The 24,618-nt window shown below is 47.9% G+C and overlaps 1 protein-coding gene across 1 annotated transcript; it reads right to left on the bottom strand.

Annotated features, from left to right (window-relative positions):
- Nucleotides 1–190: 190 nt before the first annotated feature.
- cfap100 (cilia and flagella associated protein 100) lies at nucleotides 191–21,584 on the bottom strand. Its single transcript, XM_033036947.1, has 15 exons — nucleotides 21,431–21,584; nucleotides 20,881–20,946; nucleotides 18,088–18,188; nucleotides 17,620–17,812; nucleotides 17,364–17,431; nucleotides 15,686–15,849; nucleotides 14,159–14,239; nucleotides 12,560–12,735; nucleotides 11,056–11,140; nucleotides 9,549–9,609; nucleotides 8,982–9,133; nucleotides 7,875–8,010; nucleotides 6,346–6,548; nucleotides 4,528–4,621; nucleotides 191–543 (listed from the first exon to the last, which is right to left on the bottom strand). Exons 1-15 carry the CDS (start codon nucleotides 21,495–21,497, stop codon nucleotides 427–429), a joined length of 1,764 nt encoding a protein of 587 aa, XP_032892838.1. The 5' UTR covers nucleotides 21,498–21,584; the 3' UTR covers nucleotides 191–426.
- Between the last annotated feature and the right edge of the window lie 3,034 nt (nucleotides 21,585–24,618).

Below are 24,618 nucleotides of genomic sequence, written 5' to 3'. Positions count from 1 at the left end.
TTAATTAGTCCCTGTAAATTGTTCTTATTGCGTAGGATAGAACTAGTGTACGTGTGATCGCTGGTCAGCGTGGACTCGGTGGGCCGAAGGGCCTGTTGCTACGCTGTATCTTTAAACTAAACGAAACGTCAACCCCGTGGTCTGGTATTTCAACCTGGTTTGAATTCAGTCAGACACGGTACCAAATGTGAAAGGGAGGGGTAACCTTATCTTTAATAACCATTGCGGGAAACACAAACGTTTAAATCTGCACGAGCTGGGTGTCGAATCCTGCTCTCCCCACCCCTCGGGGTGAGCTGCACAAGTCTTTGGAAACAAGTTGATGGGTTGCAAAGGTCACAGCCTGCCTGAACTGCTCGACTCAGCCAGCAGAGTGTTCAACGTGGAGGCACAAGTTCACAGTCGTACCTTCAGCGCCGGTGGTGTTTACATGCTGAAGTAGTACTCCTCCTCCTCCTTCTGCTGGTCAGTGGTGTCTTGGACTTGCTGCTTCGATTCCTTTATCGGGGGGGGCTCAGACCGATACACCAACCTCCGACCCGTCTGCAGACACAGGCAGGGAAGGCATTTAACTTCACCCGATGGAAGCAGAGGAGGCTACAGTGTAACACTCGACCCCTCACGTCCGTACTCTCAATCCAGCCCCCGCTCCCCACAGCACTGAAAACTCCGTAATCCACAAAGTACCAAAAATCCAACGGAGTGGACACTCAGTGACCATTTGTCCCAACGCTTGCTGGATCTCCTGGATGCTAGCCATTTCATCTCCCCCCATTCCCACACTGACCTTTCTGCCCTGGGCCTCTTCCATTGCCAGAGTGAGGCCACACACAAACTGGAGGAACAGTACCTCATATTCTGCTTGTGTTGCTTACAACCCAGCAGTATGAACATTGAATTTTCTAATTTTAAGTAATTAAGCCTCCCCCCCCCCCCCTTTTTGCCTTGCCCTCTCTTTCTGGCGGGCACCCATTTCTCCCACTATCCTGCCACCTTTCTCTCCCTCCACACCTCCCCACCAACCCATACCCCCACCCTGGTGCAAACACATCTCTCCCACCCCACCAGTCACCCTGATCCGCTCCTCACCTCCCTGAGCACATCCCTCCTGCCCTAGCAGCTTTATACAGTGCCCTCCATACTGTTTGTGACAAAGACCCATCATTTATTTATTTGCCTCTGTACTCCACAATTTGAGATTTGTAATAGAAAAAAAATCACATGTGGTTAAAGTGCACATTGTCAGATTTTAATAAAGGCCATTTTAATACATTTTGGTTTCACCATGTAGAAATTACAGCAGTGTATATACATTAGCGATGTTACAAAACCTACCTTCAGTGGCGCTACAGTTCTGCCACTGGCCGTGTGTGCAACTTTGGCGCCTTTGAGGGGGTGCGGGATTAAAATGCCGTTTTCTCCTGCTTATCGGAGGCGGACTTCCTCGGCTGTCAGCTGCTGACGAACAATCGATCGGACTTCCGTTCCCGATTTTTTAAATTTATTTAATCGCGAGACAATTTAATAATTACATTAAAATAAAAAGCGGCTACTAACGCCCTCGACGCCTACAACGTGACGGATCACATGAACGGGACAAAACAAAATGCAAGTCGTCTATTTTAAACATAAACTTGTTTCTTGGGATGACTTTAATCACATTTTACGATGCGAAAATGTGATTTGGGCCCCATACAAACCGGCAGTGTTTTTCCTGCCGATATGGGGTTCAAATTCATCGCAAATGCAACGTTCCAATCGATCCCAGAAACACCCACTCACAAGATGATTTAAATGCTTTTTTTTTGGACAATCATGTCATAAGAGCATCTAAATCGTCTATATTTTGTGTTATTGTCTACCCATAGTCAATATTTTTATACTAAATATCAGTTTTAGTCCCATGTATTGTGCAAAAAAATAATAATTTAAATTATATTGAGTGGATGTTTCTAGATTAATTTATGGGAATTAAACATTAAATTCCTTCCATCTGGGATATAAATTCATGACAGTGAGATTTAAAAATCATGTTATATTGTGAATTCTTGTGTGAATGGGATTAGTTTGTTATTTGGATACTTAGGCTATTAAAAAAAAAAATCCTTTTCTTAAGAAATTGTGGAATCTACAGGACATTGTTAATGGGAAAGTAATGGGCAGAAAGGCATGTCATGTGTGGTTTGAAGAGCAAAAAATTGTAGTTTACAATGCCAAAATTGAAAAGATGTGGAAAAACAAGGTGGACAGGGTTGCTTATTGGTTACAATCTGAGGAGTATGATGATGCTACTGATTATGATATGCCAATGTACCGGCTAGCAACTGATCTTCTCCATAAAGACTTGGTCTATTGCTAGAAATTGTAATTTATTTACCTATCTGTTACGGATTTACAGCATATTATACAATAATATTAAAGTTCTGATCTTGAGAATATCACATTTTTGAATTTTCAAGGCAGTCTGGGTGTTTATTACTATTTCCGTCCGTCAATTTAGTAATTAACTACAATTAGGTAACTAACTAATTATATGCTTTAATTTCAGGTTATCCAAGTAAGATGTTTTATATTTGTTTCAGAATGTTTCAATCTATAATAATTGAAAATTTCATTCAGTTCTCTTGATTTTTAAGAAAGTTATGGGCTTTTGACTGTCCTCGATCACAGCTTTTGTGTGAAGTCAATGGAAAAGCAATAGGGAACAAGATGCTAATTTCCGAGCATGAAAATAGCCATAACTTTTATAATACTGAAGATATGAAAGTGAATTGGGTGTCAAATTACATTTCATTTTATGCTTTATCTGATGGGATAAATTGCAGACTTGATTTTTAAAATCTCAAAATGTTGTAACATAGTCCCCCCCACTGCAGGGCACCATAATGTTTGGGACACAGCAATGTCATGTAAATGAAAGTAGTCATGTTTAGTATTTTGTTGCATATCCTTTGCATGCAATGACTGCTTGAAATCTGCAATTCATGGACATCACCAGTTGCTGGGTGTCTTCTCTGGTGATGCTCTGCCAGCCCTATATTGCAGCCATCTTTAGCTTATGCTTGTTTTGGGGGCTAGTCCCCTTCAGTTTTCTCTTCAGCATATAAAAGGCATGCTCAATTGGGTTCAGATCGGGTGATTGACGGCCACTCAAGAATTTACCAATTTTTAGCTTTGAAAACTCCTTTGTTGCTTTAGCAGAATGTTTGGGATCATTGTCTTGCTGTCCAATGAGTTTTGAGGCATTTGTTTTAACTTGAGCAGATAGGATGTGTCTATACACTTCAGAATTCATTATGCTACTACCATCAGCAGTTGTATCATCAATGAAGAATAGTGAGCCAGTACCTTCAGCAGCCATACATGCCCAGGCCATAACAACCCCACCACTGTGTTTCACAGATGAGGTGCTATGCTTTAGATCTTGGGCAGTTCCTTCTCTCCTCCATACTTTGCTTTTGCCATCACTGTGATATGTTAATCTTCGTCTCATCTGTCCACAAGACCTTTTTCCAGAACTGTGGTTGCTCTTTTTACTTCTCGGCAAACTGTAACCTGGACATCCTATTTTTGCGGCTAACCAGTGGTTTGCATCTTGCAGTGTAGCCTCTATTTCTGTTCATGAAGTCTTCTGCAGACAGAGGCCATTGACAAATCCACACCTGACTCCCGAAGAGTGTTTCTGATCTGTCGGACAGGTGTTTGGGGATTTTTCTTTATTATAGAGAGAATTTTTGTCATCAGCTGTGGAGGTCTTCCTTGGCCTGCCAGTCCCTTTGCATTTAGTAAGCTCACCAGTGCTCTCTTTCTTCTTAATGATGTTCCAAATAGTTGATTTTGGTAAGCCTAAGGTTTGGCAGATGTCTCTAACAGTTTTATTCTTGTTTCTCAGTCTCATAATGGCTTATTTGACTTTCATTGGCACAACTTTGGTCCTCATGTTGATGAACAACAATAAAAGTTTATAAAGGTGATGGAAAGACTGGAGGAAAAACTAGGTGCTGAGAGCTCTCTTATACCTGCATGAAGGAGGCAATTAAACACACCTGAGCAATTACAAACACCTGTGAAGCCATGTGTCCCAAACATTATGGTGCCCTGAAATGGGGGACTATGTATAAACACAGCTGTAATTTCTACATGGTGAAATCAAAATGTATAAAAAATGCCTTTATTAAAATCTGACAATGTGCACTTAACCACATGTGATTTTTTTCTATCCCAAATCTCAAATTGTGGAGTACAGAGGCTAATAAATAAATGATGGGTCTTTATCCCAAACATTATGGAGGACATTATACAGTACATATCCCAGATCTTTCTGTTTCACCCCTTCCAGAATTATCGCTCTTGATTAGTTGCCTCCTCCTTCCCACCAAACTGCAAGACTTCCCATTTCTCAGCAACAAATTGAACTCATCGCACATTGATCTGAACACACAGTGGGGAGGGGGGAGGGGAAGGGAGAGAGAGGGGAGGGGGGGGGGGAGAGGAGAGGGAAGTGGGAGAGGGGAGGGTTTACCCTACCTTCTTCTGGTGTTCGGCCTGTGATCTGAGCATTGCCCGATGGACCCGTTCCTCTTGGTGAAGCTTCTCTTCCCTCAGTTTCTCCTCCCTCAACCTGTGTGACAAACAGAGTGGCAGTGAGACCCCTCTGGGGGCTTTGACAAGATGTTGGATCAACTGGTGCCCACATTCCCAGGGTCCTACCTTGCTGTGAGTGACCACCACTCACCAAGCTTGGACCCAACATCCAGAGTTGACCTGGATGGTGATTGGGCTGTTTAGTTTACTTTTGAGATAAAGCACGGAAACAGGCCCTGTCAGCACCAACCAGCGATCACCCCGTACACTATCACTGCCCTACATACTAGGGACAATTTACAATTTTTACCGAAGCCAATTAACCTGCAAATCTGTGCTACTTTGGAGTGTGGGATGAAACCGAAGCACCTGAAGAAAACACACGCGGTCGCAGGGAGAACGTACAAACTACGTATAGACAACACCCGTAGTCAGGATCAAACTCTGATCTCTGGTGCTGTGAGGCAGGAACTATCACTGCGTACACTGTGCAGTGCCATCAGGTGCAGAAAGTTCTGCTATGACGTCTGTTTCTACACCATGAATTGATAAAACGATGGATGGATTAGGGGATGCTATTTGTATTCTGCAAAATGAATCGGGTCTTTCGATTAGGAACTAGTGAACCACTTAATAGTTACTTTGGAAATCAACAAATAGAAAAAGGCTGCCTTTGGGAAAATAAAGAGTCTCGGAAAATAAAATGTTTCAGTCACAACCCCTTAGGTCATTTAAATTGACAAGCAGTTGCTTGTAATAACATTTGTCCAGCCATCTCTGTCAAACAATATAACATGCACCCTGCAGTATTTTTTCGCTTGCAGTAGCAAAACCAAATTGAAAGCTATTAAAAAGAATTGAAAATCCTACAAGAGTGGGGGGGAAACCTTGCATCTGAGATTTAAGGCCCTAATCTCCTTTACCCTATTGATAGGACTTTATTCCTTGGAGCACAGGAGGCTGAGGTGTGATCGTATAGAGGTGATAAAATCATGAGGGGGATAGATAGGGTGACTGCACAGTCCTTTTCTCAGGGTAGGGGAATCAAGAACCAGAGGAACATGGGTTTAAGGTGAGAGGGGTAAGATTTAATAGGAACCCGAGGAACCTTTTCACTTGGATGGTGGTGGGTACAGGGAACATGGTGCCAGAGGAGGTAGTTGAAGCACGTACTGGCACAACATTTAACACATATTTGGACAGGTACATGGATAGTAAAGGTTAAGAGGGATATGGGCCAAATGCAGGCCAATAGGACTTGTGCAGATGGGGCATCTTGGTCAGCATGGACAGGTTGTGCTGAAGGGCTAGTTTCCATGTTGTGTGACTCATTACATTTAGTAATCTTCCAGCTTTCCAAAACATGCCATGCTTCGCAACAAGGTAGATAACCTCACCTTTCCCCACAGTAAACTCCATGGACTCAGAATAAAAGGACGTGCCTTTAGAAAGGTGATGAGGAATTTATTTTTAGAGAGTGGTGAATCTGTGGAATTCATTACTACAGACGGCTGTGGAGGACAGGTCATTGGGTATTTTTAAAGCAGAGTTTGACAGGTTCTTGATGAGTACAGGTGTTAAGGGTTACGGGGAGAAGGCAGAAGAATGGGGTTGAGAGGGAAAGATAGATCAGCCCCCGTCTGGTTTACACTTATTTTCCCGTTTTTTTCAACCGGGAATGAAAGATTGGGTGCGTTCAGCAGCGTTTTGGTACCAGTGTGGCCCACGAGCCTGGTCACCTCACTGTCCTGCTCCCCCTACCTCATCCTCCTCTCCTTATCCTTGTTCTTCTCGGCCAATTCCACCTTCTCCCGGGGCAGTTTCTCCATGCTTTCAAACAGGTCCTCCAGGTAGTTCTCGATGCTGGTCAGCATCTGCAGCGTGCTCATGTTGGCCTCGTTCTCTCCGATGCACGACCGGTAAACCTCCATCACCTTCTGATCCAGAGCCTCCAGCATTTTATCCTGGGGTCAGAGAGAGAGAGAGAGAGAGGGGGGGGGGGGGGGGGGTAGCAGCAGATGTCAGTGAGTGGTACATGGACAGAAACGGGAGGCAGAGAGCTGTACAGCACAGGAACAGCCCTTCAACCCACCTTGTCCATTCAGTTCTAAAGGGTGCAACTCTATAATCTAAAGAAGAGTTCTGACCCGAAACGTCACCTATTCCTTGTCTCCAGAGATGCTGCCTGACCCACTGAGTTACTCCAGCACTTTGTGTCACTAGGATGCAGCTCTAGAGGACTTTGGTCAGGCCACGTTTGGAGTATCGTGTGCAGTTCTGGGCATCCCGTTAAAAGGAAGGATGTGAAGGCTTTGGAGAGGGTGCAGAGGAGGTTTACCAGAATTCTAATAAAAAAGAACTGCAGTTGCTGGTTTATACCAAAGATAGACACAAAGTGCTGGAGAAACTCAGCGGGCCAGGCAGCATCTCTGGAGAACATGGATAGGTGACGCTTTGGGTCAGGATCCTTCTTCAGATCTTGTATTAGAGATTTTCAGCTACAGGGAGAAGTTGGATAGTTTTCTCTGGAACATCAGAAGTTGAGGGGAGACGATAGAAATATATATAATTAGGAGGGGCATGGATGGTGTAGACAGCCAGGGTGGAAATATCCAACACTAGAGGGCATAGCTATAAGGTGAGAGGGGGAAAGTTTAATGGAGATATGGAGGGCAAATGTGGGGGGGGGGGGGGGGGGCTGGAGCACACTGCCCCGGGTGGTGGTGGAGGGAGATTAGATAGTGGTGTTTGAGGCTTTTAGGATAGGCACATGGAAATGCAGAGGATAGAGATATATGGATCATGTGCAGGCAGATGAGATCAATTGAACTTGGCATCATGTTTGGCACAAACATTGTGGGCTGAAGGGCCTGTTCCTGTGCTTTACTGTTCTATGTTCTACTCCTTGGTTCACTGGGCTAGTCCCATTTGGCCCTTCCTATCCAGAGTTGGCCATTTGTCCCCCTGGAGTCTGCTATCACAAGCTCACAGCTGATCTGATCTTGGCCTGATCTACGCACTCACTCCTCAGATCCCTTACCTTTCTTGCTGACCACCGAAAATTTCTAATAAATTTCTATCTTGAAATCACTCAGATCTTGAAACGGGATTGTGTTAATTCAGGCAGCATTCTAGTAAATCACTACTGCACCCTCTCCAAAACCTCCACATCCTTCCTGGAGATTGTGTGGAGGATGCAGCCACGATGCGTCAGTGGAGAGAGGGACAGGGAGATGGTGTAGCCCTATGACCTTGGTGGGACCCCAACCAGAGACAAGGGGGAGGGTTACCTGATCCTCGATGGTGTTCTGGCTGAAGGAGAACATCTTGGCCTTCAGCTCCAGCTCAGCAGCCCTGCTCTCCTCCTTGGCCACTGCCTCGTTCAATACGTTCAGCTGCTGCTTCAGGAAATCCGTCTCGCAGGTCCTGTCAGACGAAGCACTCGTTACACCATCTCCAGTTCCAAAAACCCCTGCACGCGGAGCCTGCAAGCAGGTCCTTCGGCCCAACTCGCCTGTGCTAACCAGGATTCATAGCTGAGAAAGTCCCATTTGCCTGGTCACTCCCTCTTCTCCCCTCTCCCATCAGGCAAGAGGTGGAGAAGTGTGAAAACACATACCTCCAGATTCAGGGATAGTTTCTTCCCAGCTGTTATCAGGCAACTGAAACATCTAATCACCAACTAGAAAGCGGACTTTACCTATCATGAAACATTATTCCCTTTATCATGTATTGGTACATTGTGACGGCTCGATTGTAATCATGTACAGTCTTTCCACTGACATGGCTATGTGAGGGGCGACACTGGGCAACTAACATTTATTGAGCAGGTGACCAAAGTCTTAATGAAAGTGCATGTTTAAGGAGTTTGTAAAGCAATGGAGGGTGAGGGAAGAGGTTTAGGGAGGGGATTCCTGACCTCGGGTTTGGCCAGCTGAAGGCACGATAGACGGTGGTGGAGTGAGAATAATCAGATGTTCAGAAGGACAGGACTGAATGCAGTCTTTTACCCAGAGTAGGGGAATGATGAACCAGAAGACATAGGCTTAAGGTGAGGGGGGGAGGGGGAAGATTTCATGGGAAGCTGAGGGGCAACTTTTTTTTTCTCCCACGCTGGGCTGCCGGAGGAGATAGTTGAGGCAGGGACTATAACAACATTTAAGAAACATTTTGATAGGTACGTGGATAAGATAGATTTAGAGGAATATGGGCCAAATGCTGCAGGTGGGACTAGTTTAGATGAGACGTGTTGGTCAGCATGGGCAAGTTGGGCCAAATGGCCTAATTCCACACGGTAAGACTCTAGAACTATGAGGGGAGTGGGTGGAGGAGGATGCATAGCTGGAGAAGGTAGGAGAACACAGTAGGACTTGATAACTAGGAGCAAGATGGGGTACATTTTATGCTGTGCATTTGCCATGGCCTGCTTGATCTCTTCCACCGCCTCCTCGGTCTCCTGGGAGTTCAAGATGAGGGACAGGTTCTGCTCCTCCAGCTCCGTGTAGATGTCCAGCAGCTGCTTGGGATCCGTGAAGTAAAGTTCCGGCTCCTGTGGAAAACCAGGGGTCAGTGAGGAGAGGAGAACAGCAGCCGTGGTCCCCGTGTCCCTGCCCCCTCCCACCCCAGTTCCATCCCGTGTGCGCGGAAGCGGGGAAGGGAAAGGGGACGCAGTGATGCCCCCATGGTGAAACAGCCTGTGGGGCCAAGGGAATGGGATGAGGGAAGATCAGTGGCAAACTTCAGGTTAACCAGCAGGTAGAGTTGCAATGTTTAAGCAAGATTCGGACAGGTACACAGCAAGGGCAGGTTTAGAGGGATATGGGTCAAACACAGGTGGGTGGGACTAGTGTAGTTGGGGCATGTTGGTCGGTGTGGGCTGAAGGGCCCGTTTCCATGCTGTATGACACTATGATTTAGTGGTGATTGAGAGTCTGAGGTGGAGTGGGAGTCAGAAGTAGACAAACCTCATCACTATCAGACCACTCCTGTTCTTCGGACTTCGACTCGATGGAAACTGCACTGCTCCTTGAGGGGAACGGAAAACAAAGAGTTAATGGGTTGGCTGGGGGTTAGAATCTGCACCCTCTCCTCAGCCCTCTCCGACTCCATCCGGGAGATCCAGCCAAGCTGTCCACGTTCGATGCTGACAGCAATATTGCTGGTGATGTATTATTGCCACATACTGAGATACAGGGGAAACCCTGCGTGCCATTCAGTCAAATCATCCCATACACGAGTACTGTCGACCCTCACACAAGTACAACAGGTAGTGCAAAGAGAAAAAACACCAGAATGCAGAATATAGTGTTACAGCATTATAGCCTTAGTTACAGAGAAAATGGTCTGCAATAAGGTGGGTTGAAATATCGGGACGACACCCTAGTTTATGGGAGGGCCGTTCAGTAGTCTGATAACAGGGGGGGGGGGGGGTAAAGAAGCTATTCCTGAGTCTGGCGGTATGCGCTTTCAAGCTTTTATATCTTCTCCCCGATGGAAGAGGTTAGTAGAGGGGGCGGCACAATGGTGCAGCGGTAGAGTTGCTGCCTTACTGCGTTGGATACCCAGGTTCGATCGTGTCTACGGGTGCTGTCTGTGGGTTTGTAGGTTAATTGGCTTCAGTAAAATTTGAAATTGTCCCTTGTGTGTGTGTGTGTGTAGGATAGTGCTAGGGTACAGGATGATTGCTGGTTGGCACGGACTCAGTGAGCCGGAGGGCCTGTTTCCACTCTGTAACTCTAAAGTCTAAAGACTGTTCAGTTGTCTGATAAGGTGTTATTGGAATCTGATAGTGCGTGCTTACAAACTTTTGTATCTTCTGCCTGACGGGAGAGGGGAGAAGACAGAATGGCGGGGCGGTGATGGTTAGCGGCTTCAACTCTGGCTCCAGCGGTGGCTTTCTGGTGTGTCGCTGGCAGACAGACGGCAGACGCTCTCCACTTGGACCAATTAGGCTGACAACCGGGTGTGTTTTGGATGAACTCCTGCAGCAGTCTCCCTCCCCCCCACCACTGCCACGTGTCTCCTCCACCTCCCCATGCACTGTAGGTCTCTCACTGATAATGAGGGACCTCATTGAAGCTTACCGGATAGTGAAAGGCATGGAGAGAGTGGATGTGGAGAGCATGTTTCCACTAATGGAATAGTCTAGGATCAGAGGGCACACCTTCAGAATAAAAGGACATACCTTTTGAACGGATACGAGGAGGAATTTCTTTAGTCAGAGGGTGGTCATTCAGTGGAATTCATTGCCACAGACGGCTGTTGAGGTCAAGCTATTGGATATTTTAAAGGTGGAGATTGATAGGTTCTTGATTTGTGCGGGTGTCAGGGGTTATGGGGAGAAGGCAGGAGAATGGAGTTGAGAGGGAAAGATAGATCAGCCATGATTGAATGGCGGAGCAGGCTAGATAGGCCTAATGGACTAATTCTGCTCCTAGAACCTATGAACACATGAACCGCGCTCTCACTTACTTCCTCCAGTCTGTGGCGATCTTGGGTCCTATCGATCCCTGTCGCATGATTGATATGGAGTGCATGCCCGTCTTACTGGCTTGGCCTGGGATGGGGACAGGGAGGGAGAGCTGCATCAATACACACTCCCATATCTCAAGCCTCTGCCCATCTCCCCTAAAGTCCTGTACAACTGCAACACAATGTCCCAACTACTGGGCTCAACTCAGATTGACACAAAGTGCTGGAGTAACTCAGCAGGTCAGACAGCATCTCAGGACAACATGAATAGGTGACGTCTCGGGTCGGGACCTTTCTTCAGACTGAACGTAACATAACCGTGATCTCCAGAGATGCTGTCTGACCCATTGAGTTACTGCAGCATTTTGTATCTTTGGTATAAACCAGCATCCGCAGTTAAATTTTATTACGTCCCGAACTCAACTCCCTTGCTGATGACGGCCAGCAGGCCAAGTCTTCTTGACCACTCTTAGACCCCTCTGTTACACAACACTTCCTATCTACCCATGACACCACTTTCATGGAACTATGCACCTGCAATCCTAGATCCCTCTGCTCTGCAACATTCCCTGTCTACCTTTGACGCACTTTCCTGCACATTAGCGGCAATTTACAGAAGCCAATTAACCTATAAACCCGCTGTCTTTGGTATGTGGGAGGAACCCAGAGCACCCAGATAAAACCCACTTGGTCTCAGGAAAAATATGCAAACTCCATACAGAAAGCACATGAGGTCAGGACTGAATCCAGATCTCTAGCGCTATGAGGCAGCAGTGCTACCCGCTGACCTGTCCAAATGGGACCGTTAGGAGGGAGCTACTAGTAAGCTTGCAGATGATAATGAAGTTGGTGATGCTATAGGCAATGAAGATGGTTATCAAGAAATACAGCAGGATCTTGATCAGCTGGGCAAGTGGGCTAACGAATGGCTAATGGAGTTTAATTCAGATAAGTGCAAGGTCTCACATTTTGTGAAATCAAATCTTCGCAGTGAATGGCAGAGCTCTGGAGAGTGTTGTAGAGCAGAGGGATTTAGAGGTGCAGGTATATAGTTCCCTAAAAGTCGTGTCAAGGTAGACAGGGTGGTCAAGGATGCTTTTGCCACGCTAGCCTTCATCAGTTGGGGTATTGAGTGTAGAAGTTGGGACGTTGTACAAGGCGTTGGTGAGGTGGCACTTGGACGATTGTACTCAGTCTTGATCACCCTGCTACAAGAAGGACGTCATCCTGGAAAGGATGCGGAAAAGATTTACGAGGATATTGCCAGGACCCAAGAGCCTGTGCTATAGGGAGAGGTTGGGCAGACTGCGAGTGCTGCACTGTGGGAGGGGCAGTACTGAGGGAGCGACACTGGGAGGGGCAGTACTGAGGGAGCGACACTGTGGGAGGGGGGGTATTGAAGGAGCGCTCCACTGTGGAGGGGGGGGTATTGAGGGAGTGCCGCACTATGGGAAGGGCAGTACTGAGGGAGCGTCACTGTGGCCACCGATTGGCTGATACTCACGTGAAATGACTGGCGGAGGTAGTTTTCTGGCAACTTCTCTGGAACTGACTTTTGCCAGCTTTATTTCCTTCTTCTTTTTCTCTCTGTCGTCTCTCCACTCCTTGGGGGATAGTTTCATCAAAAAATCCCTGTACACACGGTAATCCTTCAGTGTCTCCTCAAACTTGACGATATCACTGGCGGGTTAAGCAAGGACAGAAGTAAAGTGGTGTCAATAAGATGGAACGTATGCAGGAGAGATTCACCATGCGAGGTTGGATAGGCAGCGACTTTTTCCTTTGGAGCGCAGGAGGCTGGGGGGGTAACTTATTGAGGCGTACAAGATCATGAGGGGCACGGATAAAGTGAACACTCATAGTTTTTTCCCCAGGGTAGAGGAAACCTGTTACCATAATAAACTCAACTTGACTTGGCCCTTCAATTGTAACCATCAAGAGCGCAGCACCATACAGGTATGTGTTCGGTGTGTCAATGAATGTTCTATCAAACATCTACAAGTGTACGGTGGAGAGCACACTGACTGGTTGCATCACGGCCTGGTTCAGTAACTCGAGCGCCCAGGAATGAAGGAGACTACAGAGAGCGGTGGACACAGCCCGGCCCATCACAGGTACTCACCTCCCCACCATCGAAGGGATCTACTGGAGGCCTCTAAAAGACAGCTGGCATCATCAAAGACCCACACCACCCTGGCCACGTTCTCATCTCGCTGCTACCATTGGGAAGAAGGTACAGGAGCCTGAAAACCGTGGCCAGGTTCAAGAACAGCTTCTTCCCAGCAACCATCATTGCACAACACTAACCTCAGCAACGGTAATCTTCTATGGACTGTGTCTTTGGTTGCACTATGGACCGGTTTTACACTATTGTGATCTGGTTGCTATTATTGATTAGTATATATTTACCTGTGTGTTATTGCGTTTACTGGCCTGTGAAGCAGCTGCATGTAGGAATTTATGTTGCCGGTACATATGACAACTAAACACGTGTAGGAAAGAACTGCAGATGCTGGTTTAAATCAAAGGTAGACACAAAATGCTGGAGTAACTCATCGGGACTGGCAGCATCTCTAGAGTGAAGGAATGGGTGATGCTTCGGGTCGGGACCCTTCAGGCTGATTATGCGGGGAGGGGGGAGGGGGGGAGGAAGAAAGCTGGGAGACGGGAGAGGCAGGACAAACGTGGACACAGGGTAGGGGAGTTCCAAATCCACAACCTCCCACATCAGCACCACATTCACAACACTTAGAAATATCTCACCATTCCTCCTTTGTCCCCAATTTTAAATCCTCCAAAATACCAATGGCAGAGCAGACAGGGTGGATGCACTGTGCACAGCTACTCTTACATAAAAGGACACAAGGTGCTGGAGTAACTCAGCGGCTCAGGCAGCATCTTTGGAGGTCATGGATAGGTGGCATTTCAGGTCGGGCCCCTTCTTTAGATTGATTCCTTCTGCTGCTTACATTCTTTGGTCTAACTCCCTTCCCAAAAACATCCTCTGCAGTAAGACCCCAGTACCTCACCCTCACTCCAACCCTCCCACGGGCCTTGTTATCAATTCCACACCCTCGTCCCCAGAGATGGGTGCGTTACTCACTTCTTCACGGCCATCAGTTGGGTGGAAAGCTTCTTCAACTCTGCAACTTTCTCCAGCTTCATTTTGGTTTCCTGCTCCGCTCTGTAAAAGCAACCAGGAGCAACACTTACATTCTCACGAGCTGAGAGAGATCCTGCCCATACCTCTCATCTACCGCATTGGAGACGCTCAGACTATCTTTAATCCGACTTTACTGGACTTTATTTTGTACTGAACATTATTCCCATTATCCTGTATCTGTGCACCATGGGCAGCTTGTAGTCTTTCTGCTGACTGGGTAGCACACAACAAAAAGCTTTTCCTCTACCTCAGTACATGTGACAATAGCCTAAACAAAATTAAACTAAACTAATGGGATATTTAGTTGAGTTTAAAATTTCATCACGGAATCAACCTTTTGGTCCACTGCGTCTATGTCGACATCGATCACCCGTTCACACCAGTTCTAAGTTATCCCCACTTTCTCATCCACTCCCTGCACAATAGGGACAAATTACTGAGGGCGAATTAACCTGCAAACCCGCATGTATTTGGGATGTGGTAGGAAACTGCAGCACCCGGAGGAAACCCACGCGGTCACAGGGAGAACGTGCACACACAGGCAGCACCCGAGGTCAGGATCGAACTGCGAGCCAGCTGCTCCGCCATCTGCGCCACTGTACCCCCCCATAAATCGTTTGAGGTTTATGATAGTTTGATGTTTCTGGTGGTGGGCGTTCCTGTTATAGGTTGATGTTTTGGCAGTTTTTCACCATTGCCCTGGGGTGTGCAATAGCCAAATATTGTTCAGATTGATGGTATATTTTACAAGTTATTGACATTTTAAAATTTACAAAAAACGTTTCCACTTGCCCTTGCCCGTCAGCTGCGTTCAACGTCACAATGGGATCCCGAATCTCTTTTTTTTTAAATCGCTATTTTCACTAACTGTGTGGAGGGCGGAGGGGGGGGGGGGGGGGGGGATGAATAAAGCTGGTAAAGGAGGGGCAGGACAAGGCATATGTACCAAGCTAGAGTGAAATCCATTTTTACACACAGCACCAGAACATTATCAGTACAAGAAGGGTTTGGAGCGATGCGGTTAGGGCCGAACATGTGTGGCAGGTGGGACGAGGGTAGATGGGACATCTTGGTTGGCATGGGCAAGTTGGCCGAAGGGCCTGTTTCCGGACTCTATTTTTAGTTTATAGATACAACGCGGAAACAGGCCTTTCGGCCCACCGAGTCTGTGTCGACCAACGATCACCCCGTACACTTGCACTATCCTACAGACTAGCGACAATTTATAATTTTTTAACAAAGCCAATTAACCTGCATGTCTTTGGAGTGTGAGAGGAAACCGGAGCACCCGGGGAAAACCCAGGGAGAACGTACAAACTCCACACAGACAGCACCCATAGTCAGGATCGAACTCGGGTCTGGCGCTGTGAGGCAGCAACTCTACCGCTGCGCCACCTTGCCGCCCCAGACTGACTCTATGGACGGGCTGTTAGTCTATTAGCGGAATGGAGAGAGTTCTGTATTTACATCTGCATTGCTTGCACAGAGTTCTTGTCGTTCTCCTTGAGGAACTCGTCGAACATGGCCGCGTCCTCCTCCAGGTAACGCTCCGCCGTCTGCAGCTTCAGCTCCTCCACCGCTGCCGCCTCCTCCAGCTTCCTGATCTCCTCCTTCTTCATGGTCAGCGAGTACTGGACAAACATGGCAGCGTTAGGAACCAGGGCAGGGCTACATCACCCTCCACCACGCCGTGCTGCATAAACATCCCTACTACAGCACGCTGACTGGCACTCAGCTACTGCAAACATTCGTGCAGCATGGAACAGTGCAGCACAGGAAGAGGCTCTTTGGCCCACAATGTCCGTGCCAAACATGATGCCAAATTAAACAAATCTGTGTCTGCATGTGATCTATATCCCTCAGTTCCCTGCATATCCATGTGTCTATCTAGGTCTCTTAAACACCACTATTGTATCTGCACCACCACCAACCCTGGCAGCATGTTCCAGGCACCCACCACCCTGGTGAAAAAAACTTGCTGGACATCTTCTGTAAACTTTCTCCTTCTTTCCTTTAGCTACGCTCATAATAGGGAGGCAAATATGCGTTGGCCTATAAATGCAGCAGTGAGGGAGACTTTCTGAGTGAGAAATCACAACATGGACCAAATGCAGGCAAAGGGAACTAGCCATGGAGACGCAAGGAACTGCAGATGCTGGAATCTTGAGCAAAACACAGTGCTGGAGGACTTCAGTAGATCTGGCACAGTATCTGGCGGAAATGGTTAGACGATGTATATGTGGGAAAGGGTCTCAACGACCAGAAACGTCGCCAATTCCTTCTCTCCATAGATGCTGCCTCACCTGCTGAGTTACTCCAGCATTTTGTGTCTACCTTTAAGGTGGGGAACCCTACTTCAGACTACCCTGCTGTGCACACATTTCTCTCCCATCTCCCACTCCCCCCCCCCCCCTCTTTCAGTCACTCTGCTCCTTTCCCCTCCTTCGTACCCTCATCCCCAATTTCCCATTTACCCCCTCCCTTTCACCTCCCCCATCCCCAACCACCCAAATCCCTCTCTCCGGCTATATATTTTACTCCTCTCTGAACAGGTGATCGATGGTTGGCATGGACTCAATGGGCCGAATGGCCTGTTTCCATGCTGTGTCTCTAAGGTAAAGTAATGGGTCAACAGTTTCACAGATATGAATGGAATCCAGGGATAGAGCACTCCGAGCCGTAGAGCATGGAAACGGGTCCGTTGGCCAACCTGGTCCATGCGAACCAAGTTGTCATAGTGAGCTAGTCCCATTTACCCACATTTGCCCCATTTCCCTCTAAACCCTTCCTATCCCTATATCTGTCCAAATTTAATAGGAACCTGAGGGGCAACTTTTTCCACACAGTGTGGTGAGGATGTAGATCCAGCTGCCGCAGGAGGTAGTTGCGGATAATAACAATATTTAAAAGACACTTGGACAGGAACATGGATAGAAAAGGTTTAGACGTCTCTGGGGCAAATGCAGGCAGGTGGGACTAGTTTTGATGGGTCATCTTGGGCCAGTTGGGCAGAAGACACTGTTTCCGTGCTGGACGACTCTATGATACTGCAGCTCGGATCAACAAGGAGAGTGAACAGCCGTCAGAGTTACCCAGAAATGGCAGGAGCCGAAGGGAATCAGTGCTGAAATAGTGAGGAAGTTACCTCAAGGGTAAACATCTCCCGCTTCTTGTTGATGTAATCATTCAACGTTTCCTTCTCGATGTGACGATCTGAAACATACAGTTACAAACCTGCTGGGAGATGGTGGGTGATAGGGGTGGAGGGTCGGGGAGAGGGGAGGGGGCAGAGGGGAGAGGAGAGAGAGAAAGTCTGACTTTGAGTGCGTGATGGGGCGGTGCGGATGGAGCTTCACTCCGTGTCTGAGGACGGGGTAGACGGGAGCTTTACTCAAATTCACCTCTCGTGACTTTAACCTTCCACGAGGGGTCACTTTTTAACGCAGAGAGCTTCTTCACGTTGGCTCGGTGTTCTGCATCGGGGTCAGCTTCCAGCTCCACCTCCTCCACCTGTGGTCTGCCGTGTTTCGCGTTCACACGAGCGGCGTACGTAACCTTCTCGTAAATCTTCAATTTCTTTTGTTCCTCTTTTTCCTGGGTTCCCAGAAGCAAGAAGCAGATTAGGCAGTGGGATTGATACAGGGCGGCGGGGAGAGAGCGGGGCAGTAGGATTAGTGCGGGATTGATACAGGGTAGTGAGGAAAGTGAAGGGTTAATGGGATTGGTTTGACATTTAATTTTACCCCACGGTCATAATGGGCCAAATGGCTTCTCTTTACACGGTTTCAAAGCCGCGGGCTGTCTGTCAAAGGTAGACCAACTGCGTATAGTGTCGTTCCTGCACCTTGCAGCTGGTGTTGAAGTAGTACCTTTCTTTTCTCTTCCCTCTCGATATCGCGAAGGGTAAAGATATCACAATCACGGGGCAGCTTGAACGGGTTACGATTTGCTTTTAGCCGCCGAACGCAGTCTGTGGGAGAGAACAGAAACTGTTTTGGTTGTACATTCTCCTTTCTCACATCAGTCCCCGATGGTGCCGGACTGTGGCGACTCGCTGTGTGCTGGCCCAGAACACGGTCCACTATCACCCACCACTATCGCTTCACTCCCTTGCATCTCTATTTGAGAACCAAAGTGCATAGGTTTATGGTGATGGGAGGGGAGGGAGGGAGGGAAGAGATGTAACAGGAATCTGAGGGACAACAATTTCACAGAGGGTGGTGGGTGTATGGAACGAGCTGCCAGAGGGGGGTAGTTGAGGCAGATACTACAACAACATTTAAAGGACACTTGGACAGGTACATGGATAGAAACGTTTAGGAGGATATGGGCCAAACGCACACAGGAGGGACTAGCGTAGATGGGGCATCTTGGGTTAGCGAGGGCGAGTTGGACCGAAGAGCATTCACAGGAATGTTGCCGGGACTGGAGGCTTGAGTTATCAGGAGAGGTTGGAGAGATTGGGACGTTTCTTCCTGGAGTGCAGGAGACTGAGTTGACCTTTGAGGTTAATAAAATCAGTGCAGACTATCAAGGGAGGTAGTTGAGGCTGGTACTAGAACAACATTTAAGACACATTTAGACAGGGATAGGAAAGGTTTATAGGGATATGGGCCAAACGCAGGCAGGTGGGACTAGTGTAGATGGACATGTTGATCGGTGTGGTCAAGTTGGGCCAAACTCAGTCTACGCTGTATGACTATGACTCCAATTGTAAAATTATCAGGATTTCTGACAATATCAACAAGTGAATTTCAAATGTTATTTTAGTACCTGCCTCAACTACCCCCTCTGGCAAAAAAAGACTCAAAGTGCTGGAGTAACAGCGGGTCAGGCGGCATCCCTGGAGGGCATGGATAGGTGACGTTTCAGGTCACCTACTGAAGGTGCTGTCTCACTTGGGTGACCTAATCCGCGATTGCAGAAGAGTGTCTTCGACCTTCAAGCTCGAGGGATCGACTGAATCGCAAGCTGGGTCGACCGGCCGCACACTCACAAACACATCACAAAGGCGGGGGGGCATGGAAAGCAGGGGAGCGCTGTCTGCGCGATGAAGAAGGTAAACGGCTGCCACAGTGTACGGTAAGTCCTTTAGAGAGCGTGGAGAGGGAGGGGGGAGAGAGAGAGTGGGGGGGGGAGAGAGTTGGGGGGGGGGGGAGAGTGGGGGGGGGAGAGTGGGGGGAGAGAGTAGGGGGAGAGAGTAGGGGGAGAGAGTAGGGGGAGAGAGTAGGGGGAGAGAGTAGGGGGGGTGACACTTTTAAGAAGTTTAATAACGTTTAGCAGCCATTTTACCTACTGGTAGGTCTTCCTTGGTCCTGAAACTCCAATGAGTCAATCAAAATGCCCAGTCAGCGAAGGAGATTGCCTACGACTGCCCTCGACTGTCTGTAACTAAATAGCGACCCCACTCCACTGCACTACGAGTTAAAAAGACCAATGCCAACCAAATATTACTTGCGGAAATGTTTTCAACATGCTGAAAATTTTTCCGCGACCTAGCTGAGACCACGAGTATTTGGGAACTTCCCTCATGCATGAAGGAGAGTTCCCCTTGAGTGTGAGGAAGAGTCCTGATCTGAAATTCCACCTATCCATATTCTCTTGAGATGCTGCCTGACCCGCTGAGTCAATGGGGCTGTCCCACTTGGGCGACCTAATCTGCGAGTTTAGAAGAGTGTCTTCGACCTTCAAACTTGCAGCATGGTCGACACGTGGTTCTCGGAGGTCCTATGAGGTCGCTGGAACTCTCCTTCATGCTCGAGGAAAGTTCTCGAATACTGGTGGCCTCAGCTAGGTTGCGGAAAATTTTTAAGAATGTTGAAACATTTTCAGCAAGTAAAATTTGGTCGGCATGGTTCTTTTTAACTCGTAGTGCAGTGGAGTGGGTTGCTATTTAGTTACAGGCAGTCGAGGGCAGCCATTTACCTTCCTCTTCATCGCGCAGACAGCGCTCCCCCGCTTTCCATGGCCCCCGCCTTCGCGATTTTTGTGTGTGTGTGTGTGTGCAATCGGTAGATCCAGCTCGCGGTTCGGTGGATCCAGATCGCGGTTTCAACTAGTCAATCCAGCTCGAGGCTTTCCAGGCGAGTGCCCTCAAGCTTTAAAGTCAAAGACGCTCTTCTGGAATCGCGGATTAGGTCGCCCAAGTGGGACAGCCCCTTTACTCCAGCACCTAGTGTCTGATTCTGAAAACCAGCATCTGCCGTTCCTTGTGTATACCAACAAGGCGTGGTGGTGCAGCAGTAGAGTTGCTGCTTTACAGCGCTAGGGACCTGGGTTCGACCCTGACTACGGGCGCAGTCTGTACGGAGGTTGCAGGTTCTCCCTCCCGTGGCCATCGGTGCTCTGGTTTCCTGCCATGCTCCAAAGATGTACAGGTTTGGAGGTTAATTGGCTTATGTTAATTGTAAATTTCCCTACTTTGTCGGACAGTGCTAGTGTGCAGGAATGTTGGTCGGCGCGGACTGGGTGGGTGAAAGAGCCTGTTTCCATGCTGTATCTCTAAACTAAAGATCACTTGACTGTGACTGCTACTCTGCGACTGCTCTTCGATAGCATTCTCCAGACTCTTTGATATTTTCCGAGTTCTCCAAACAATTAATTCTATTGAATCTCTTACAAAAAAAAGGCAACACGTAAAACATTGCAGCATCATTACCTACCTGGGACTTTGGGCACGTCTGCCTTTTCTTCTTGTTTCTCCGTAGACTGCAAGCTCGCCTGTGATACTATATTGGTGGGGGTGAGAGGAGAGTGAGAAAGAAGGTGCTGCAGATACGGAACAGATCAATAATAACCAAGTTACCGAGAAATAAGTTCACGCAGTTACCACCAGTTCTTGTTCAAATAATTGGCAGATGATACAAGACTCAGAAGAGTTCGATTTAGCTCTTAGGGCTAAAGGAATCAAGGAGTATGGGGGGAAAAGCAGGAACAGGGTACTGATTTTAGATGATCAGCCTTGATCATATTGAATGTCGGTGTTGGCTCGAAGGGCCGAATGGCCTACTCCTGCACCTATTTTTCTATGTTTCGAACAGTATTTTCATTTGATTCAACGTGTGTGATGGGACAGTGTAGAGGGAGCTTCACTCTCCATCTATCTACACTGTCTGCCATGGGGGTCATTGAATGTAATTCTGAATTAATCACATTGATGGGGACAATCGTCAAAGATATGTTAAATCGAGTTAAGGGCATTCAAGACATTACCCAAGGCTTTCTGCGAGCTCACTGCCTCTGCCAGCTTCGGGGTGGACTGTCCTGTTTCAGAAGCCATGTTTCAAGGTGTTTTTTCCTCACAGACAGGACCTGCACAGAAGCAACAGAGACTGAGAATCTTCGTCGTCAAGAGTTTAATTGGTGGGGTAGGTGGGTCCGTCCATCGCTCACCCCTCCCCCATCCCCCCCCCGGGTCCACTCTCTCCCTCCCTCCAACCCCTCTGTCCACACTCCCTCTTCTCCCTCCACTCTCTCCTTCCACCTCCCCACTGGGTCCATTCTCTCCCTCTCTCCCCCCCCCCCCGATCCACTCATTCCTTCCCCTCCCTCTCCCCCCCCCCCCCCCCCCCCCCCCCCCGGGCTCCACTCTCTCTCCCCGGGCTCCACACACTCACTCTCTCTCTCTCTCCCCGGGGTCCACTCTATCCCCGGACTCCACACACACTCACTCTCCCCGGCCTCCACTCTCTCTCCCCGGGCTCCACTCACACTCTCTCTATCCCCGGGCTCCACTCACACACTCACTCTCTGTCCCCGGCCTTCCTTCACGTGCCTCTGTAGCGCGACGCCAGAAGCGGCCGTTCTCGGTTGCCATGGCAACGCCGGACGCGCGCTGGAAACGGTTTATATTTTACTAATCCGTGCGGCCCTGCGGACGATGTAAAGCTAAAGTGACCTTTTAGTCAGCAGGAAAGACAATAATAGTTTACAAAAAATAACATTAAATACTAAAAGGAGAAGGGTGGGGAGGGGGGATGGGGGTGATCACGTGACGAGCGCCGGGCCATGACGTGATCTGTGTGACGTCATCTGCCCGTGACGTCAGCCGGCGGAGGGTGTGACGCCAGTCAGCGGTGACGTCTCGGCGAGCACGGGAAGAAGCGGTAATGGCTGCCGGCCGTTTAACGGTCCGACGCCGTGGATGCGACTCCGGCGGCGGCGCCGCCACTGCGTGGAAACACGGGCGAGGGGGCAAGGTTATGGCAGCGTGTGGAGAGTGATACAGCACGGAAACAGGCCACTCGGCCCATCTCCTCCCTGCTGACCAAGATGGCTGCTGATCCCATTGCTTTCTGCCTGCCCCACATCCCACCAAACCGACCCTATCCATTTACCTGTCAAATGTATCATAAATCTTCGCATATTGGGCTAGTCGTGTCTACCCGCGTTTGACCCATATCCCTCCAAACCTTTCCTATTCATGTTACCTGTCGAAATGTCTTTTAAATATTGTGATGGTACATGCCTCAACTACCTCCTCTGGCAGCTCGTACACCCACCACCCTTTGTGTGAAACAGTTTTCACTCAGATTCCTATTAAATCTTTCCCCTCTCAACTATGTCCTCTGGATCTTGATTCCCCTATTCTGGGTAAGAGACTGTGCATTCACCCTATCTATTCCCCTCATGATATTATACACTCTACAAGATCACCCCTCATCCTCCTGCGCTCCGAGGAACAAAGTCCTTGCTTATCCAACCACCCCCTATAGCTCAGGCCCTCAAATTCTGGTAACATCTTCATAAATCTTCACTCTTTCCAGCTTAATGACATTTTTCCTGTGGCAGGGTGACCAAACCTAAATACTCCAAGTGTGGCCTCACCGACGTCTTGTAAACAATTTTGTAACATAAATCCCAACTTCTATTCTCAACTACCTCTGGCAGCTTGTTCTATATACCTTCCACCCACATAGCTCCTCAGATTCAAATTAAATCTTTCCCCTCTTACGTTAAATCTATGTCCTCTGGTTCTAGATCCCCCTCTCTTCGAGGAAAGATAGTAACCATCCACCTTTTCAACACCCTTCATGATTTTATAAACCTCTGTCTCCCACTCACTCCAGGGAAAATAGTCCCAGTCTATCCAGTGCTGGAGAAACTCAATGGATTAGGTAGCATCTGTGGAGGGAAAGGGACATGACATTTTGGGTCAACCTTATTTCAGACTGAATTCACTGAGTTCCTTCAGCAGATTTTGGTGACCAGCATCTATTGTATCTTGTGTGTCCTTAGCCTATCCACCCTCTTCTTATATCACAAACCCTCGTCCTGGCAATGTTCTTGTGAAGCTATTCTGCACCCACTCTGGCTTAATCACGTCCTTCCTATGGTATGGCGATCAGAACTGCCTTTAATATTCCAGGTCACCAACGTCTCTAATGTGACGGCACAACTCTCACCTCAGATGTAGTTGTGGTATCCACGGCGTCAGGCCTCACCCCTTCAATTTGACATCACTGGGATTGAGAGCACTTAGAGAGACCTAGGCTTGCCTCATCTGCAGAGGAGGAAATCAACCATAGTGTCTTGTCCCAGCCACCCAAACTTCCCTTGTTGCCAAGTCATGTGCCTGATTAAGCCGGTTGACACACAGCAAAAGCTCAAAATGTCAACGGCATCTTTGGACCTGATCTTTATTCTTGCTGTTAGCAGAGGCCAGTAGGGTCCCCACTGTCTGTACTGGTGGTGGTAATCTTCACCCTCCTTCCTAACCCCAAAGAGCCGCTGGGAAATTGAGAATGTGCTGATGGAAAGGCTGGTGGAAGAGGAATCAATGAGAATTCTGAAAAAACCCATTGGATAAATACTTGAAAGGGAAAATATGCAAAAAACAGGAGAGTTTGACATAGATAGTTCTTCCAAGCAGCAAGCGCGTGTTTGCTGGGCTGAATGGCCTCCTATGTTGGATTATTCTACAATTTCCTGTATCAGAGTTAAGGGCCAGGTTGTGATAACAAGTATGTGTGGAGAGAGACCTGGGGCAAAAGGTTCTTGACATGAAAAGTGAACTCTTTCCACAGAAGCTGCCTGACCTGCTGTGTGTTTCCAGCATTTACTGTTTCATTAAATATTAAGGCAGTGTTAGAGTGGCACAGAGGAAATGAAATGGGTTAAAACATAAGCAACAGAAGTTCTACCACATTTCACATCACAAGTGTGTCTACACTTAAAAAATATATCATGACTGAATGACCTGAGGTTCTGAAAGGGACTACCATAGAAATTATTTTCAAAGCAGTGATTATATTAGAGGGATATGATGTAGTCTTAAAGGTAAGTAGTCTCCTAGCATTTAAGAACTATTTCAATGAGGCAATGTCAGGGCTGAGATGATTATAGACCAAGTGTTGCTTATGTTTTAACAGAGTTAATTTCCTCTGTGCCACTCTAACACT

The sequence above is a fragment of the Amblyraja radiata genome, chromosome 18, assembly GCF_010909765.2.
Source record: "Amblyraja radiata isolate CabotCenter1 chromosome 18, sAmbRad1.1.pri, whole genome shotgun sequence".
NCBI classification, from domain to species: Eukaryota; Metazoa; Chordata; class Chondrichthyes; order Rajiformes; family Rajidae; genus Amblyraja; species Amblyraja radiata.
The sequence above is the reverse complement of the archived record's forward strand: the minus strand, read 5'-3'. Positions and strand labels throughout refer to the sequence as shown.